At 40.2% G+C, this 20475-nt stretch overlaps 1 protein-coding gene across 2 annotated transcripts in view; it reads left to right on the forward strand.

Annotated features, from left to right (window-relative positions):
• CDKAL1 (CDKAL1 threonylcarbamoyladenosine tRNA methylthiotransferase) overlaps positions 1–20475 on the forward strand; it is a 649761-nt gene that overhangs the window by 604221 nt on the left and 25065 nt on the right. For both annotated transcript variants that reach the window (XM_082664020.1, XM_082664021.1), the window contains 2 exons: positions 8745–8828; positions 11805–11969. In XM_082664020.1, the coding sequence (XP_082520146.1) occupies positions 8745–8828; positions 11805–11969 (249 nt within the window). The remainder of the gene's footprint in view (positions 1–8744; positions 8829–11804; positions 11970–20475) is intronic.

A 20475-nucleotide genomic window follows, 5' to 3' on the forward strand; every position in this document is an offset into this window, starting at 1 on the left:
TACTGGATGGTGCAGCTTTAGATTAATTCATTAATTTACCACATGCCTAAAAGCAACTGTCAGGATAAAATCCGTTTTTAAAGTTATGGGTCTTCGTTGCTGCGCACAGCTTTCTCTAGTTGCGGCGAGCAGGGGCTACTCTTCATTGCAGTGCACGCGCTTCTCGTTGCGGCGGCTTCTCTTGTTGCAGAAAATGGGCTCTAGGTGCACGGGCTCAGTAGTTGGGGCTTGCAGGTTCTAGAGCTCAGGCTCAGTAGTTGTGGCACATGGGCTTAGTTGCTCCACAGGATGTGGGATCTTCCCAGGCCAGGGCACAAACCTGTGTCCCCTGCATTGGCAGGTGGATTCTTAACCACTGCGCTATCAGGGAAGCCCTTGAACTGAATGATCTTTTAATCCCACCACCCACACAGCTCTGAATTCATAATTCAGGAAATTCACATTTAGAGCCTGAGTACACTAGAACCTGTCCACCTTCTCCTATAAATTAGTATTTGAAAAGAAGCCTTCTTTCCCCCCAAAGAAAATTAGGTGTCCTGTATACCACATCCACACCTTTTCTCTCCAAATGTCTGAACCTTTCTTTGAACTCTTCCAAGTCTTGTATTGTTTTGATAAAGTATTTGGTAGCATAGGAGACTGAAGGTGCCTGATGCTTGGTGCTTTTGGAATGAGGGCTTTGGGCAACTGTGAGGTGAGCTGGCAAGTAATTACTGCACATCACTAGATGACATGAACACTAACTCTCTCTCTAAAGCTCAGCTGCCTCTCTGAGTTTGTAATTTGGATTATTTATTGTGTCATCAGTGAAAATTCTAAAGACACTTTCCAAGAAGGTAGTCTGTTCTGTAGTTCTAAGATAAAAGGATGGTCACCTTTGTGCCTATGTGAAAAGCTCGTCAAAGAAAATTGGCCCAGACTTGCTGAGTAATGATTGATAGGGACCAATGGGAAAAGATCAGGAAGGTAGAAGCAAATGGAGATAATTGTTCAATCTTAGAATTGAAATTTTAATTAAAAAAAGGGTTCCACATACATATCCCATACTGGCCCCACTTGGTCATCCCATTAACAAGATCTCATGATTAGATATTACTGGCAACATCTGGTTTTAGGGCTTTTGGTAGTTTTAAATGTTGAGCAGCTTCCTATACTGCCTGGGCATTGTAGAGCTTGCCTAGTGTGGGAAAAAATAGAGGTAACATACTTGCGCCAGAGTCTGTGATAAGGAAAGGCAACTTGTTTGAGTTTGTTAAGAGAATGTTCTAGAATACCAAAAATGTACAGGCAGGTAATTAAAACTTGGCTGGTTTTCGAATTGGAAGTTCAGTCAGCGCTCAGGTACAGATCTCTAATGCTGCAAAGGGATCAGGTCAGCATTTGTCATGTAAGCATTTGCTGTCTAGAATGACTTTTAGCAGATCAGTAAAGCACTGTTACTGTACTGTTATTGTTGGCTGTCAACCAGCAGAAGAAAATGGCTTTGTTATTAAGAATGGCATTTGCCTCCAACTGAGAAGAGACTCCCTTGGGTTGCCTTTCTCTTACTGGGGTGGGCACATGGCTAGAAGAAAACCAGCCAACAATTGAAGACAAAAGCACAAGGGCCATCGTTAGAAGAAATGTCATAGTCTTGATTTGATTCAACAGAACCACCTTGGGTCTGGTCTTTGTAACTTTCATCATTGTTTTGGGAGGAAGGACTTTCAAAAAGCCAAATTGTTTTTCAGTTTTGCTTTGGTGTTTAGGTTATTTCTGAAATGTGAAGAAGGAATAATAAAGCCACTAAGATACTCATGGCAATTACTAGATAAACATAAATTAAACACTTCAGAGGTATGGATATTCTACCTCAAAGGAACATTCCTCCCCTTTTGAACACGTTTAATTCTAATAATAATTATAGCTAAAGAATGTGTGTTTCTTCACACAGAGGATAGTGTTTTTTTAAAAATCTAATAGAATGTATTTTCTGTCATTGTTTAAGAGTCGGATCCAAGTTCAGCCCCTTTCACAATGAACTGTCCCACATCTTCTCTCAGAATCCTTAAGTAGACCAGTAAACTGATGGCAAGCATTTTGAATACGATGGACTTAGAGGCTCATTACTTGTTTTCTATGCTGTCATCATTTTTGACACACATTCCTGTGTCATGGCCCTATTTCATTATAGAATGGCGTTGTGGAGTAAGGATGATATTAAATTTTAATGTTATTGCTATTATTACTGTTGACTATTTTTAGCGTAAGTATGCCTGCTTCTTTAATTCCAGCTTCTGCAGGGCCCGAAAACAGAAGTGTGCATAAACAGTCAGGAAAATTACTGTATACCGTGGAGACCCAGCCTCGCATGTTCTGCCTGTTGTGAATGATGAATCAAAATGGAAAGGTTATCATTTTCATTAGCTAGGAAAGAACAAGACCATACTTTTCTCCAAGTGTAATTACAGTGGTTCACTGGCAACATTACACTGCAGTAATTAGTCTAAAGGTGTATGTGAGGGCAGGCTTTTGCACAGACACTAGAAATATTATTTCAGAGTTTAAGGTCACAGCCTTGTGTTTAACATGTTCCAGGCAGCTTAGGGGAAAAAAAAAAAAAAAAAAACTAATTTGACTGGAGGTAAAGAAAGACATTTGACATTTCCCAGAGTCATGCATTCAGAAACCAGTCAGGGAGAAAAATTGTATTTTATTATCTACAATAAAAAAAAAAAAAAAAAAACTTAGCTGCAGAAGTAGCATGTCAGAATATTGTATAGGATAAACATAGATAAAATTTAAGTTTATTAGGAATGTACTATAAATAATTATGAGAGCTTTTGATACGTGTGTTTTAATCTGCATTTTTCCACCTAAGGCAATTGGACAGAAAAATTAATTGCTAGAACTTTTCAGGGGAAGCAAAATAATTCCTCTACCTTCTTATAACTGTTTTCAAGAAATAAATATTTCTCTTACACAGGTCTTCTAATATATATCTGTCCTTTGTGAACGTTTTTGGATACTCTGAGTGGTTATATTGAATTAATTAAAATCTCTCTAACCTAACCCTTCAGAGTAAAGTGAATTGCAGTTATTTTCTAAAGCCACACCTCAGGCTTTCTGTTTAAGTAAAACAAAAGTGAGAAGAAGGGGAAAAAAAAAAAAACTAGTTAAAAGTAAGATTTACATAAAGTTTATACTTTAAAGCCATATATGGGTTTAAAAGAAACTCTTTGCTTCTTCTAGTTCAAGGAATACTTCTACAAGTAACATTTCTTACTGGGTTAAAGGTAAAAGCCCAAGTACTCTTAATGTCTTTGTTAAATTTCAGTATTATCTGCCTGTCTTGAAGCAATTCTTTTTAGTTTCTCTCTTTAAATCCTTAAATAGCCATACAGAATATTGTTTGTTTTAGGACAAATGGAGAAATAGAATGTGCTTGAATGAACATTCATTCAGCAACCAAATTCTGTTGGAAACCACTGCTTTTGAATGCAAGTGTGTGTTTTCTGTGTGTTATCTGGCCATATGGTTAGAACTGATGTTTCTCACCACTTCAGGCACTCGGGAAATTCGAAGCATAGATGTGACACAAATAACACAGCCAGCTGATTATGTAATGTACTGTAAAATCTACCCCCAAATTGAATTTTAAAAAAACATTGCTTTTTGTTTGTCACAGATGTTTCTCTGCTCAAGGAAAAGCCATGCACTGCAGAATCAGAGCCATGATGTTGTACGTTTTCTGCAGCTAGCAATTAAATAGGAGACATCAAGTAGCAGGAATGCTTCCAAGACTTCTTTCTGCCACTGAGCAAATCACCGCATCTTGCTGGACCTCAGTTTCCTCTCTGTGAAATCAGAGATTTCTAAGCCCCCTTCATGCTCTTACCTTCTTTGTCTATTTAGGGGAATAGGGTCTTTCTTTTCTCCCTTTGTGGTTTGAAAAAAAAAAAGAAAAAAAAAAGCATAAGAGCTTTTCTCATATCTTTTCAACAAAGCCTAGAAAGTTCTACTACACTCCTTTCATAGTGGGGGCTGTAGTTCCCATCACCTCTGTGAGATCAGCGGTAATGCAGGAACCTGTGGACTTTTTCTGTACCTTCTCTTCCTTCAGTGACCCAATCTGTGAAATGGAGGGAAGGTTTTTACAAGACTATTTCTATAGTTCATTTTTCATAAAATGTATTTATGAAGTCAGGTTAAAATGTACTAAGTGAAGTTCTGCACGTCCTTGGAAAAGCCACTGTCTTCACTGACATCTGATGAATAAATTACAAAGTACATCTAGGTTGTTACAGTAGGTGCCAGGACTGACAGCCACTTTGAAAAGTCCTGACAAATGTCCTGAAAGTCAAACTTTGTAAATGGAAACTGAGTTTCCCATAAAAGTGCAGGGGTTTTTGTATTCCCAGCCCTAATTCTTTTTTTTTTTTTTTAATAAATTTATTTATTTATTTTTGGCTGTGTTGGGTCTTTGTTGCTGCTCACGGCTTTCTCTAGTTGTGGCGAGCAGGGGCTACTTTTGTTGTAGTGTGCGAGCTTCTCATTGAGGTGGCTTCTCTTGCTGCAGAACACGGGCTCTAGGCACACAGGCTCATTAGTTGCGGCGCACAGGCTTAGATGCTCTGCGGCATGTGGGATCTTCCTGGATCAGGGATTGAACCCGTGTCCCCTGCATTGGCAGGCGGATTCTTAACCACTGCACCACCAGGGAAGTCCCCCAGCCCTAGTTCTTAAACTCTAAAATGCTCTAGAAATCAAAGAAGCATTTTATTTAATCAGCTATAAATTGTATACGTGTAAAGAAAATCAGAAGGAAAAGAGGTTATTTTAAAAAGGGGTTTGTTGGGAAGATTTTGACAGGATTCTTCGGGTTCAGGTCACTAAATAGCTTTATGAAAAACGTTGTAAATGTTTCTTTGGTGGGTATCAAGATCACGTTGTTACTTTAAGTGCAGCAAGAAAGTACCTGTAATTTCCAGAGGGCTCTCAGCATACATTTACTGTGAAAAAAGAGACAGCCTGGATTTAGAGTACCTGTTTCCTTCATCTGAAACCTTGTGAGCAGACCAAATCTACCATGAATGACGACTGAGAATTTTGGAACTGAAAGGTCCTCTAAAAATCAGAATCTACTTCCTCTTCAGCCCTGCTCACGTCTCCCCAGCTCCACGTCACTTCTTCCAAACTCTCATTTTTTTTATGAGGAAAGCAAAGTCCCAAAATGTAGCCAAATCTCTTTTACCTTAAAAATAATCTACCCAGACCCATGTCCTCTCACCCTACTGTCCAGTTTGAATATGTGGCATTTGATGGTGTTGAATAAACCTTCTTCTTCTTCCTCTCCCCTGGGCTCTGCTAGAACTGTGCATTCCTGCTTCTGACCATTCCTTCTCCCTCCAAATAACTTCCCCCTTTCTTCCTGTGCTTGAAAGTTCCAGTTATCTTAAAATCACCCTCCAGACCGACCGACCATTCTTTGGGTTTACAGTTCCACTTGCATCTTAATCATCCCTGCTGAACAGCCATATTGTGCTACCAGTCACAAAGCTTATGGAAACCATTATTTTCAACCTCCTCTACAGTCTCAAAATATATGTGTGTGTGTGTGTGTATGTATACAAATATATATATTCTATAAACTCAGGAGTTTGTTCATTTTTTTAATTACTCAAGCAATCTTGTTGTTAACTTCCTCTTCAAAGGGCTTGTCTTAAGCCAGTGATGTAACCTTGCATTCCTGCCAGAGGTTCCAGCTGTTAGGGAAGGTTCTGACAGGGATGGTGAGTAGCCCAGGAAGCCGCCTTCTCAGCAGAATGTCAGCAGAGAGTAGATGTTGCAGAATCTCAGAGAAGACGCAGTGTACACCCATCATTCTCTAAGGCAAACTGGTCCCTCTAGGGCAGTGGTCGCCAGCCTTTTTGACACCAGGGACCAGTTTTGTGGCAGACAGTTTTTCATGGACTGGGGGGCTGTAATGCGAGCAATGGGGAGCAGCAGATGAAGCTTCACTCACTCGGCCCCCGCTCACCTCCTGCTCTGCGACCCTGTCCGTGGCCCAGGGGCTGGGGACCCCTGCTTTAGTGGATTAGCTCTGCCTTTAGCATAATAGAAAGCTGGGTGGCTGTAGTCCTAGTGGCCCAAGGGTACCTGTGGCCCTTTTTCTTCTGAAGCCCTGCTTTTTCCTCTGAGAACAGGACTTCCTTGCTGGATAGGAGAGGCATTCTTAGGTAAATCAGGATGATTATCCTAAATCTTGTTACGTGGTCTTTAACCATACTGGGTTATTGAGTGGGGCTGGGGAGAAAACACTTGGAGAGTAAGGAGGTGACTCATTTAAAAAAACATTTGAGGCTACTAATACGTTTGGCCCGTAAGTTTCCTTATTGTCACCAAGGCAAAGTTGCCTCTTCCAGAGTTCCAGCTGAAACCCACCCCCCATCCCTTAACTTCCTTGTTGTTTTTATTTATTTATTTTTATTTTTTGGGGGGGCCTCTCACTGCTGTGGCCTCTCCCATTGCGGAGCACAGGCTCCGGACGCGCAGGCTCAGCGGCCATGGCTCACGAGCCCAGCCGCTCCGCGGCATGTGGGATCTTTCCGGACCGGGGCACGAACCCGCGTCCCCTGCATCGGCAGGCGGACTCTCAACCACTGCGCCACCAGGGAAGCCCCCCTTGTTGTTTTTAAGGTTATTTGAAACAGTTGATTCTCTGAAAGGTCATATTTGATCATTCACTTCATTGCAACTTCATTCTTTAAAAAAAGTTGTGCGTAGAGCATTTGTTTTTGTTGGATTTTTTAGGGGTTGGGGATAGACTGCATCAGTTCTTCATCAAAGTCCTATCTTGCTTATGCTCATTTGTGCTCAGCAGCCTCTGGGGAACTTTAAGAGCCTCACCAATGAGACAAAATCCACAGTTGAGGGGACCAAAAGGGTGATTGGAGAGGTGTTTGCCACTATAAATTACTGCCCATAGCAACTTTCCTGAATCCCTTTGGCAAATAATAAATACTCACATACAAATAGTTCTCTGATGGTTGATCGAAAGCCCTGCCCTCTACTGTATAAACATAGCAAGTCTGTCTAACTCAATATGTATATATTACTGTCATCGTTATTCTCTCCAGATAAAATGGAATAGCCCAAAGACGATTACTCCAACTGTCCACATTCATTCCAACAAGAGGAAAAAAGCGGCATACGTTTTCAGTGGCTCTGCTCTCTCGCATTGTTGTTAATTTCCTGAAAACTTAATGTTAGATGAAGTGTAATTGCAGATTTCCTTAAGAACCATTGACAGATACTTATCTTAAGTTATAAGCAACTCGCACTGTGAAATGTGTGCAAACATTCTAAGTTTCCTTCCAGAAGAATATACTTCAGTGAAACCCAATATTCATCAGTCTTTTTCTATAAACAGGGCCATTAAAGCTCAAAGTAGAAGCTGGGAGTAGTTCTTTTGTTTCTCCTTGATCTTTAAAAGAGACAATAGTGCGGGAACTTTTCACTGGTTTTCAAGGAGTGAACTAAGTTAAGTGTTTGATAAGTATCCTAGAGACCTTACAACCTTCGGCTAAGGGAGCTACATTTGAATGAGAGAGTGAAAAAGAGCAAATTATGGTGTATTTAGGTATTAGCATTGTATAATGGACAGAAGAGTTTGGTGTTTTTGTTTTTTTCTTTTTGTTAGGTGGTCTATTTAGTGCAGCTGTGTTTATGTTGCCTGAGTGGTAACTGCCTGAACATGGTGGCAGGTCCCTACATATGAGAATAGGGATTTCGTTTAAAAAGTCTTGCCAATGTGCTTTAACGTAGAGGGTTGTATTTATCAAATAGCAATGGCAAAAATGATTCCAGGCACATCACGCAATACAGCTGGTTTGCTAAATCAGACATTTTGACGATGTTGTAAAAAAAAAAAAGAAAGTAATGATACTTTAAATGTTGCATTTCACAGTAGAATAAAGTTGGAAATAGTAGACTTTTAAAATGGTCACATTGCTTTAACCAACGTTTTGGCTGATTTAACTTCTTGGTTATTAAAAATGCATGCTTAGATCGTAAATATAGATCCTGTAGAGAATTAACAGTCCCCTATTTTTGCTGTCTTTTAAAAAAATAAAATGAATATGGGGTCATGCCTGCAACAAAAAAGAGACAGTTGCCCGTGACAGAGAAAACGTATATAACCAGTAAATAACTGAATTAATCAGTAATTTCAGAATTGCATGTAACGTGTGAAATGTTTAGGTACGGGGACTTAATGACTAGTTTTTAAGGCATTTTCTTTAGTGCTACATCCCTCGTAACTCAAATTAATGTTTATTACCACTTCATATTTTGCCAAAATATTTTCATGAATTTGGATTAGAAGCAGCTTGTTCTGACTTGTTTTGCAACTTTGTTTCAAGAAAAACAAAGTGATATTTAGAAGATTTTTGTATGTCTTAGAAGCCTTTAATTATCTAACTTACGTTGAAGAAGGAAATAAGATCGAGTTTTGTTTCATAGTTCTGTAAGAAAAATAAGATTCCGTTCTACACTAATTTGATGTTACTACATAGATAATAATGTCTTTCTGAACATTTGAATCAGTGACTCTTGCATTGGCTGTTAAGTAGCTGGCAATCTGGAGTCTACTTTAAATTCAAGGAGACACGACTTACGGCCCATAACTATTTGGGTTGGCATTTCTTTTGGATGCTCAGGTGTTTGCCCTGATCGCTCCTGTTTTTCTCCCCTTCTCTCCACAGATTGGTGAGAGACAAAAAGTGTTAGTCACAGAAGAATCTTTTGATTCCAAGTTTTATGTTGCACACAATCGATTCTATGAGCAGGTAAGAGATACTCCCACGTTCTTAGGGTTTCTCCAAAATGAGAAAGACTTCTAAAAGTAAATCAATTTAAGCGAAAGAGACTTAAAGCGGGGGGGGGGGGGGGAGGTGTAGAATCTTGTCGCGGGAAGGCTATTTTATAGCATCAAGCCAACCAGGCTGACATGGGGCTTATCTCTGTGGCTTCATCTCCAGAACATTCTATACGAAGGAATAAGTGTGTTTTAGTCCCCATTCATCTTTGACAGGACCCTCCTCTAGCTTTGCGGAGTTTGGAACAGGCAATTCTCACTGCCAAAATCCCCACAGCCTGGCAACGTGGAGGGGAAAGTTCTGTCCAGAAGACAGGAAGGATGTCTGTGCCGGCGACATCAGCCTGGAAGGGCAGGGATTTCCTGTCCCTGTCACAGCACTCACACAGGCTTCTGATTGGTTGGTCTGTTGGTTGGCTTTCTTAGTTTTGTTTAGTTTCGGGTGTTTTGTTTTTTTGGGTTTTTTTTTTTTTTTTTTAACTTCCACATTGATAAAAAACGCTGGGGGCAAAGGGAAAGGAGTCTGTTCGTTGGACTCAACTCAAGTTGGGTGAACAACTCTGGAGACCAGCATAAGGATCAAACCAACTTCACTCTGAGAGTTTTCTTCGAGGCCAACCTGAAAGGCTTCCCACTCCCTGCCCGTTAAAGTCGCGTGCTTTGCCCCACCAGCAACCAGACTTCTGTTTTAGCATTTGGGATTCCATTACCCCAGGTGGTAAAGCAATTCAAAAGCGATTGAAGAAAACAGTGCCTCCTTCGGGGGCCATGGACCCTGGGAAGGGCCAAGGAGGAGGTGTAACATGCCCCTCCTGGTGAGAGACCCTCATAAGGGCACAGGGATTTCATGGGTCATCCCTGGATCGTGTTCGCTTTTCTTAATATCAAGTGAGTTTTCCTACTTTTCTTTTTTTTTTTTCCTACTCTCATCAAATGACAAGTGAAATTTTTTTCTGTGGGTCACGGCTTGGGAAGGCTCTTCAGGCCAGCCTGGGCAAGTCACGTAAAGGATGGGCGAGGGAAGCCGACTGCCCATGTTAGAAAGCAGGGAAGCCGGAGCCGGAGGGGCCTCCAGCATGGGGCACAGACTGGGCACTAGGTCCTCAGGGAAAGTGGGGGAGCTTTTCATGGCCCAGACCGAATGTGCCCTGTTCGGTCCCCAGTAGAGACTACAGCTGAGGATGGATTCCGAACACTCCATGTCTGAGCTGAGTCTGTCTCTTCCCCGTTCTCCACCTCAGTAATTGACTCCAGAGAGCCATTTTCCTGTTCAGGCCAAACTTCTGCTCAGCCCTCGGGAGGAGCTTGATTGTATCTTGGTTGCCTCTTTCCTCTCCTTTCTCTTGCCATCTGGGTTTTCGCCTCAGCAGGGAACTTTTTTCCCCTTCATTTTAAAGGCGATGGCATGTCTCATTAGCTGTTTCCTCCAATTTAAAGCAGTCGAGCTTTTTCCAATTATTAAAACCGGAGGGAAAAAAACACTGAGCCCTTCATTCAGATCAAGACAGCAGATCAAGGAGAGTTATTTTCCCCGAGAATAGTACCAGATCTCCCAGGGATAGTTTGCTCTAGAGATTTTCTTGTTTTATAAAAACTGATTTAAAAGGGCTTTCATATCCTGATACTAAAGCTTTTTTAGTCCATTTGCTTGCCGCGAGTAATCCACCACCCAGGTGACCTTTCTTCCTATACTTTGATGAAGCAGTGTACTCAGTGGTCATAAAAAATCAGACTCAGAAAGACCAAGATCCGTTTCTGCCTCTCGGAGAAACTGGCTGTGGAACTTCTGGCTCTCATCTGATTTTTCTTTCTTTTTTTTTTTTTTTTGGTCTCTAAAACCAAGCATATCAAAGATTTCATAGGAATTATTTTTCTAAAAAAAGATGACTTCCAGAAGATTGTATCTAGATATCAAAGTATTGCTGGATTAGAATTAGTCTGTTTATGTTGGATTATGACTTGAAAAGATTGGCAAGGAGCTCCAGTACTGAAATAGAAGTGTGAGGGAGACATAATACATACAAACTACCTGTAAGTCCAAGAGGAGGGGAAACATTTGCTCGAGGTAAACAAGTACCTCCGTCAGTAATCGCTCGTGGAAAGGGACCATCTGACAGTTTCCTGTGAGCCAGCCCAAGTACCCTTCAGAGGAGCTGGTTCTACGTAGAGGCAGAACTAACAAGTACATGCTTTTTATAACAGAACGAAAGAAGTGAATGGCAGCCATCAGTTAAAGGAGTCATTTAGCTCCAAACACCAAGGTTTGGGATATTGAAAAGGTGGCTTTGAAATACTCTTCCTCTTCCCCCAAAACACACACACACATGTGCACTTGCACCACACACATATGCACCCAGATATGCAGGCCTTTATTTGAAGTGGCTGCTCAAATCCTGACTCTGACAGCAAACTTGGAAGGTATTAAAAGTATAAAGCTTTCATCAGTGTTGTCCCAGTTTTCTTCATTGCCTGGGACAGCCAAGAGTCGGATATCAAAGGCCTGTCCAAGAGTGACTGGCGGATGCCTCGGGCGGTTCCAGGCCTGCCTTCCACGTGCCCTCGGACCACAGGCATCCCACAAGGAGAAAGCGCTGTCTATAACCCCTTACCCCTCCCAGAAATGCCTTCCCTTCCTGCTAGATCCCCAGGTCCTTGAGCATCTGGAAGATAGAGCCCACTTAGGATGGGATCCCCAAAGAGAAAAAGGACATTAAGGGACAAGTGAGGAACTCTGAATAAAGTATGGACTTTAGTTAATAGTAATACACCAACATTGGCTCATTAATTGTGACACATGTATCATACCAACATAAGACGTTAATAAGAGGGGCACTGCGTCTGGGGTATACCAACTCTCTGTGCTATCTTAATAATTCTGTAAGTCTAAAGCTGTTCTAAGATAAAATTTTAGTTTTAAAAATTAAGCCTTCTCTCATTTTTTTTTAAGGTTTTAGTGCCAAAGAACCCCACATTCATGGGGAAAATGGTCGAAGTGAACGTTTATGAATCAGGAAAACATTTTATGAAAGGGCAGCCAGTTTCAGATGCCAAAGTATACGCGCCATCCATCAGCAAACCATTAGCAAAAGGAGAAGTCTCAGGTTTAACAGAGGTGAGTAGAAGATGCTTTTGCTCTCTACCCTGCAAGTAAAACAGCCGCTCTGGAAGCACAGTGATTTCCCACCATGTTTCTGTTATCATTTATAGTTCCCTTTTTATGTATGCATGAGGCTTTAATCCTTTCTGACAGATTGAAATCTGAATTAGAAAGATGCATTTATGCTGATGCCTATAGCTTTGCTTCTCTGCCTGTGAAGGGAATAAGCTGTTTCTGCTTCTAGGCTAGAAACAGAGGGCAAAAGCCATTATTTTCAGGTGAAAGATTTAACACGGAAGATGATCTGATCCAGTATGTTTCTGTGTCAGTAGATCCTCAGTGGAAGGGGGTAAGGAAAGGATAATTTTTGTGCTTTGCAAAGCTGTTTGTAATATAGTAAAAACCTACATGCAGTTAAACAGGCATTAAACCATGTCAGTATATGTGGTTATGGTGCCTTTCTCTAGGGTGTTAGCTGAATATCTGCTTGAGTAATGTGGAGTGAAAATTAAACATTTTTTTTCTTTCTATAAAAAAGTAACCTGACCCCTATTTCATACCTTGGTAAATATGGCTGTTTGCCAAGCTCTCTCTTACATTTCATTGAGCTACAGCTGTAAAAGCTGATGGAGTGTGAAATGAAAATGTGTGTCACATTTCTAAGCATCATTTGATGTCCTTCCTTCAGCACAATTGTGAAGTGCTCCCCAAAAAAGTATACAGCGATGACTTAACATTCAGAACAATGATGAGTGATATTTATCTGGCTATATAATTCTAAAATTGTTTTAATATATGTATTATCTTTTCACTCAAAAGAAATGTCAAGGGCATGTTAATTAAGCTTTAGGAATCATGACAAAGAAGTTCATATTATCTATATTCTCGCTTACTGTGGTGGTGGACTCTGGAATCCAAACGTGAGTGACACCTCTCATGAGCTTGACGAGGACATGTGAAGAATCCGTGTGTATAGCCATCTGACTGATGATGGAAGGACGTAGGCCAGCCTTTGTCAAAGCCCTGCCAAGTGTGTCATCCTGTTCAACCAGGAGTGAACTCTCACACTTGATAAGCATAACCATTAATGTTTGCTGTTGTTTAGAAAAAAATCATACATCATACGTGGGGCTTTGGATGGATGGCCAGGAAGGAACAGTGTAATCCAGCATTTATATTGCTAGAGATTTGGCTTTTGACATGTTAACTACTACTTCAGAAATTTTTAAAGGAAGTGGCTTTTAAAATTTTTTTTCTGTTTTTCCTCACAGTGTGTTTTACAAGGTTGATTTTAAATCGCCACAGTGAAAAGGATTTTATGACAAATGGCAGTGGTGGGCAAATTATTATTTCAAGACCCTGCCTGCTTTAATTCCTTCATGCAAGCCTATTGAAAAGGGTGGTATTTTTTTTTAACATCTTTATTGGAGTATAATTGCTTTACATTGGTGTGTTAGTTGCTGCTGTATAACAAAGTGAATCAGCTATACGTATACATATATCCGAATATCCCCTCCCTCTTGTGTCTCTCTCCCACCCTCCCTATCCCACCCCTCTAGGTGGTCTCAAAGCACCGAGCTGATCTCCCTGTGCTATGCAGCTGCTTCCCACTAGCTATCTATTTTACATTTGGTGGTATATATATGTCCATGTCACTCTCTCACTTCGTCCCAGCTTCCCCTTCCCCCTCCCCGTGTCCTCAAGTCCATTCTCCATGTCTGCGTCTTTATTCCTGTCCTGCCCCGAGGTCCTTCAGAACCATCTTTTTTTTAGATCCCATATATATGGGTTAGCATACGGTATTTGATTTTCTCTCTCTGACTCTGTATGACAAACTCTAGGTCCATCCAGAAAAGGGTGGTATTTTAAAACATCACATTAATAATACACAAATAAGGAAAAGCAGTGCCCTTTCACTGGTTCCTTAACTGTAGTGTTGCTTTCTAAAGGGGCAGAGCCCCATTTAAATCCTATGAGCAGCTTTTTCCATTCTCCTCTGCCTCCCTCCAGCCTGGGAAATGGTGTCACCAGTTCTCTCAACAGCCCTCCTCTGAGCCGGCGTGACCCAAAAACCCTATAGGTGAGATGAGGATAAAGGTCATTTGACTGCTGGCCCTTCTGGGCCTCTAGGAATTATAGTTTGATTGCATGCCTTAGGCCAAAGGGTTAGGAATATTGATTTGGGCATTTACATTAAGGGAAACGTCAGGCAAGTCCTTTATCACCATTTGAGACTTCATGTAAATTAATGAACATAGCTTTACGCTTCATTATTTGTCCGCTTTTAAAGATATGCCAAACTCGGGGTCAGAAATCCTTCCTTAATGAATTTGTCCTGGTGTTACAACTGTTTTTGCTAATGATATGAACAAAGCTAAATTAAGCAGCAGGAGAACAGCTTCCATTTTTATAGGATTTAGAAGTAGATGATAGAGGTTATAATCCTGTCTCAGGCATTTTGAGTCTGAGTACTGACAAAGGTGCCGGAACTCTTCAGTGGAAACAAGGAGCCTCACTCTGTGGATGAAGTATGGCCCTGGAAGCAGTTACACCTGAGTTTGCATCTGGACTTGCCAGTTACCCTAGGCCTGTGACTCCTCTGAGCTTTAGTCTGTTAAAAGTGACAATAATGTCTGTTTCATAGGGTTGTTGAAAGGAATGTATTCAATAGTGTATGTAAACCACCTAAAACTATTTTGGGGACGTAGTAAATAGTTACTAAGTGGTTATTTTCCCTTTCCCCCAAATCTAGCTTCTCTAGAAAGAGCAGACTCTGCAGATGACCGTGGTACTATCAGCTTTGGTCTTGTGATCACGCAGTGCACATTGCATTGGAGTGGGGGTGATCTATTAGGGTAATTTATTCAGTGCCAGAGACACCAATCCCGTCAGAATTTCTATCTTCTTAAATTTTCTAGGCTTTTTCTGAGTTTTTCTAGAGTAATAACCTCCTCATACACACTTTGTAAAGAAACCTAGAAAGGCCAAAGCATCTAAAGCAAAATATTGTGTAAAAAAAAATTATTTTCCATAGTAAGTGTATTTCCTTAATTGAGAATTTTAAGATTATTCTTTAAGTATTTATCCCTATGCTACTTTGGACTTACGTTGTCTCACTTTAGGCACCGTTGACCTCTCCTGATAAAACTGGTGAGAGGTACAACAGACTAGGGGGAGAAGCACAGGCTGGGTAGGAGTTACGAGATCTGGATTATAGGATTCTGGCATTTGCAGTAACAGACCCTTTGACCTTTTGTATATCACTTAGGTTCCCTGGACCTCGGTTGTCTCTAAGACTCTGTGATTGAAATATTTCATTTGACAAAAATGGATTGAATGCATACCCTGTGTCAGGGCTTTGAATTCTAATTCTGTTCTGTAACTATTAATAAAAATCAGGCCTTGTTATTTTCAAATAATAATAGTTACATAAATGCCCATAACATGGTGGGAAAGGAAAGCTATAGTAAAGTCAAAAGGTTACTGTCCTCTCAGAAATTATATTCTAATAAAAACAGCATATAGTAATATCTTTTTATGGTTATTAACTATTCCTCTTTTCAGTTCAGTTAGAGGGATGGAGGAAGAGAGGAAGGGGAGAGTAGGATAGAGAGACAAAATTAGTCTGGTTATTTTTAGGGAAGGTGGCAGCCAAAATGCCACCTCTAACCTAATAGGGAACATTTTAAAACAAATATCATTGAAGGGTAATTAATTTCAGAAAAAGGTTATGTAATAATTATCCAATGGAAGGCATTGTAGAGTTCAAAGGGGTAAATATAAATCAAAGAAAGGGTAGATCATGCCCTTTTCTATGGAAACTGTCAGGCAACTTTGTTCTTAGGAGGAAGAAGAGATGGGAGGAAGCAGGGGACACATAAATTTTCATAGACGTTCCAGGACAGTGATTCTCAAGTGTGGTCCCCAGACTTGCAGCATCAGCAATAAATGGGAACTTGTTAAAATGCAAATTCTTGGCCCCCAGCTCAGACCTGAGCCAGAAATTCTGGGAAAGGAACCCAGTAATCTGTTTTTTAACAAGTTGTCCAGGTAATACTGATGCAGGCTGAGGTTTGAGAGCCCCTCTTTCAGGAAAATGATTCTCAACTGGGAAGGAGTGTTTGATATTTGTGAAAACAGTATGTTTAGTGAAAAGGGCCAAAAGAGTAGGAACTTGGGGGGAAAACAGTTTTACGATGTTAATAGCATGCTATTTTTACCATGTTCTCTCGTGGAACCTAAATCTGTGTTAACATATCCAATTTAATGTGATGATCTTTTTATACAGTTCATGTTTCTTGGAAAATTACTGTGCTGTTCAGGCTTTCCATCTGAAGAAAATCTTTGGGTAAACAGGACCTAGTGTCACCTGTACCAAGATCCATGACTATTTGATAATATGAAAAATCATCTGAGAGCCGTCATCAAAGAGCAGGACCAGAAAGCGGTTTTGCTTTAACTCTGTTCTGGAAAATTTCTGTTACAGAAAATTTCAAGCATGTACGAAAGTAGAGAGACTAGTATAATTATCTCACGTACTTATCGCGCGCCTTTAACAATTATGTCATCTCTGCTCTTATTCACCCCCATCCCCCTCTGATTCTTTTGAAGAAAATCCCATTTACCATTTTATTTCATCAAGGTATATATCAGAAAATCTCTCTGAAAGATGAAGACTCCTTTTAAATTCAGTATCAAATCTAAAATAATTAGCATCAATTCTTTATCCAGTTCATGTCAACACAGTGTTCAAATTTTGCAGTTTTTTAAGCAGTTTGTCTGAATCAGAAGGCAAATCAGGTCCACTCATTGCAATTAGTTAGTATGTCTTGTAAGTCACTTTTAATCTATAGGTGTTCCCTTTTCTCGCTCTTTTTTTCTCTTTTTGTATTGCAGTTTATTTGTAGAAGAAACCAGGTTGTTTGTCCTGCAGCATTTCCCACAGTTTGGAGTTTGCTAACTGTATCCTCTGATACAGGCTTCTCTGTTCCCCACTTGTTTTATACATTGGTAGTTAGATTTAGAGGCTTAATCAGATTCAGGTTTGAGTTTTTGACAAGCTTACTTTGTGTGATGCTGTGCGTTTCCATTATGAGGCGTAGAATGTCTGGTTGTCTCTCTTTATGTGTCAGTGGTTGATGAGCACTGCCTAGATTCATTGAGTCATTAGGGGTTTCAGAATGTGGCGTTCTAATTCTGTCTTCCCTTCCTCACTTATTAGCTAAAAGCACTTCCATGAAGAGAAACTTTGCCTTATTCATTTTTGTTTACCCTGAGGTACATTTCTGACAGGAAAGGTGAGATAAAGGCTTGATGTCTTTCTCTCTGTTGACCAGTTTTAAAACTTTGAGTTGATTCTGTAACATCCTCCAAAAGTAGCCAATGAGGGGTTTTTTAGTATTATTATAAACTCATGGATTTCGCATGTTTGATATGGTTTTATCCATTGCAGTTATTATATTTAATTGGTGCTCAAGTAGCTGCGTTTTTGGAGAGTGGAAGCTCTTCAAATTACCTCCTCACTCCTTTGACACAGCTCCTGAAGTCTGATAGTTTCTTTGCTTTTTGATGTGACAAGATGTTCTAGGCTCATTCTTTGCTCCAGACCTGGAATCAGCCATGTCTCTAAGGAGCCTTGGTTTCTTTTAGTTAAACAAATGATATTTAGAGCCTACAGTGTGGGCTATTTAATTGGTCATTATATTTATACCTTTCAGCAGGTGGAGCTACAAAATCCCCCCCCTCCCCGCTTTTTTTTTTCAATTCATACTAATGCTCCCATCCGGGTCAAATTCTGAAATTTTCTGTCCTGCATCTGTAACTTCTTTCTTCCATCCCAGTTCACAGTAACACAGCGTAATTATTCATTTGCTTTATCCTATAATATTCACGTAACTGCCTAATAATAACTATACCAACGCTATCACCAACAATGTGATTACTGAAAGCAGTTTAGGTGGTGGTGGTGGTTTTTCCACTGGTTTTGTTCATAGAGTGCATCCCACTAGGGATGTACAGGCAAAGAACGGTTCTAAAGGCACCTGAACTAATTCTTCATATAGTTATACCAACAAATCAGTACATAAGTAGGAGTATTCATTTTCCATTTCTTTGAATTTTTAACACTTAATTTTGTTTCATAATTATGTAAAATACTTTGCAAAATCAAACCTACAAAAGTGTGTTCTGAGAAGTCCACCTTCTACTACTCCTGTCGCTTCCACCCTGTTTCCTTTCTTACCTATTTAAGGAACTGTTTTTGTTTGTTTTAGTTTTCAGTTTATTCTTCCAGTGGTTTGTCTTAACAATGTAAACGTTTATATATATTACATACTTTTTATTACCTTCTTCTTAGATAAATGGTGGATACTTTTGCTATTTTCACTCAGCAATATATCTTGATGGTTACTGCCTAACTGTATATAGAAATTCAGTGAATGTTTCTAATGATTTTTCTTAGGCTGTTAAACAAAATACCTGAAACTCTATATTGCTCTAGCACCTGAGTTGAATAATATTACCCTGTATGAAACCCAATACCCTTTTGGTCAAAGAAAAGACAGACAGAATTACCTTATAGAGAGCACTGGCTCCTAGCCCTACAGGAGCATAGGGCTTCCCTGGTGCTCAGTGGTTGAGAGTCCGCCTGCCGATGCAGGGGACACGGGTTCGTGCCCTGGTCTGGGAGGATCCCACATGCCGCGGAGCGGCTGGGCCCGTGAGCCATGGCCGCTGAGCCTGCGCGTCCAGAGCCTGTGCTCCGCAACGGGAGAGGCCACAACAGTGAGAGGCCCACATACCGCAAAAAAAACAAAAAAACAAAAAACAACTTATCCAAAGTCACAAAATTAGAAGGTGGGAGAGGCAAGCCAGGATTTATTTCCCGGTCTTACCAATTTCCAAGCCTGTGTTCTTCTTTTTGAATTGTGGTAAAATACATATATAACATAAAATTTACCATCTTAACCACTTTTAAATGCACAGTTCAGTAGTGTTAAGTACATTCACAAGTTGTTCAGCCCGTCTGCAGAACCCATTTGTTTCATCTTATAAAACTGAAAGCCTGTACCCACTGAACAACTCATTCAGCCCTGCCCCTAGCAACCGCCCTTCTGTCTCTGAGCTCACATATGAGGAATCATAGCAGTATTTGTCTTTTTGTGCCTCGTTTCTTTCACTTAACGTAATGTCCTCAAGGTTCATTCCTGTTGCTGCATGTGTCAGAATTTCCTTCCTTTTGAAAGCTGAATAATATTCCATTGTGTATTTACACAACATTTTGTTTATCCATTCATCCTTCAGTGGACACTCGGGTTGTTTCCACCTTGTGGCTGTTGTGACTCACGCTCCTGTGAATGTGGTTGGACAGATATCTCTTTGAGATTTTGCTTTTAATTCTTTTGAGTATATACGCAAAAGTGGAACTGCTGGATCACATGGTAATTTTAACTTTTTTAGGAGCTACCATACAGTTTTCCACAGTGGCTATACCGTTTTACATTCCCCCCAGCAGTGCACAGGGGTTCCAGTTTCTTTCCTATCCTTCCCAGCCCTGATTATTTTCTGGTTTTTTGGTAGTAGCCATCCTGATGGGTGTGGGATCAAGCCTGGGTTTTTAATCCCAGGCCTATACTGCCTTTCCTTTTTGAGTTGCAGGAGTCTTATTTGACAACTTCTAGACAGCTGTTTCCTTTTATGTAACAGAGAAGCTTACACTAGGTACAAAAAAGGAGAGAAAAAAAATGATGAGAAAATGGACAGTATTAATCATCTTCTCTGTGTTCTGTTAAAAGTGGTTCGAGTTGTGAGTTTGCCTTAGGAATACATGGGAATGTGAGCGCTACTGCTGCTTGATAAAGACTAAGCAGATTTACTGCTGAGGTTCTTTCTCCTTTTACGGCCCATGTTATAACAAATCACTTGAATCCTCCCATTTCTAGGATCGATACTTAAGAAGTCAGAGCTATTTTGTGCCTGACAGAAGAGAGAGAAGAAGAAAATTCTCTCCTAATTCTAAACTTAAAAGTAGTCAGTTTTATTCCAAAGTTTTCCTCTTATTAGTTTTATTCCTAGTCATAGAGAATTGCTTTAAAAAAAGAAGAGGTAGGGTGGCTTTGTGAGAAGAGCTCGAGGTTTGGAACCTGTCAGGTGTGGGTTCAGATTACAAGTACAATTCCCGTGATGTTGTACAGCACACTTTCTTCAGTCGGTCTCTTCATCTGTAAAACGGGCATAACTAATTCGCAGAAGATTAAATTAGATAATGTGGACAGTGTGCCCAGTGCATAGTACATATGTTAATATTTGATAAAGGGATTCAGTAAGTATACCTTTAAAAAATCAGTGATTTACTGACTTCTATTTTAATATTTTTACTTTAACTTTCTAAGTGGTACTTTGCTTCCATTGGTCGTCACTATACAACACAGTATAGCACATAAGAACATGGATTCTGGGTTCTGATCACCTGCGTTTGAATCCTTGTTTCACCACAAGAATTAGACCTTGGGCAAGTTACTCA

This window comes from Grampus griseus (assembly GCF_964374135.1).
Source record: "Grampus griseus genome assembly, chromosome: 10".
NCBI lineage: Eukaryota > Metazoa > Chordata > Mammalia > Artiodactyla > Delphinidae > Grampus > Grampus griseus.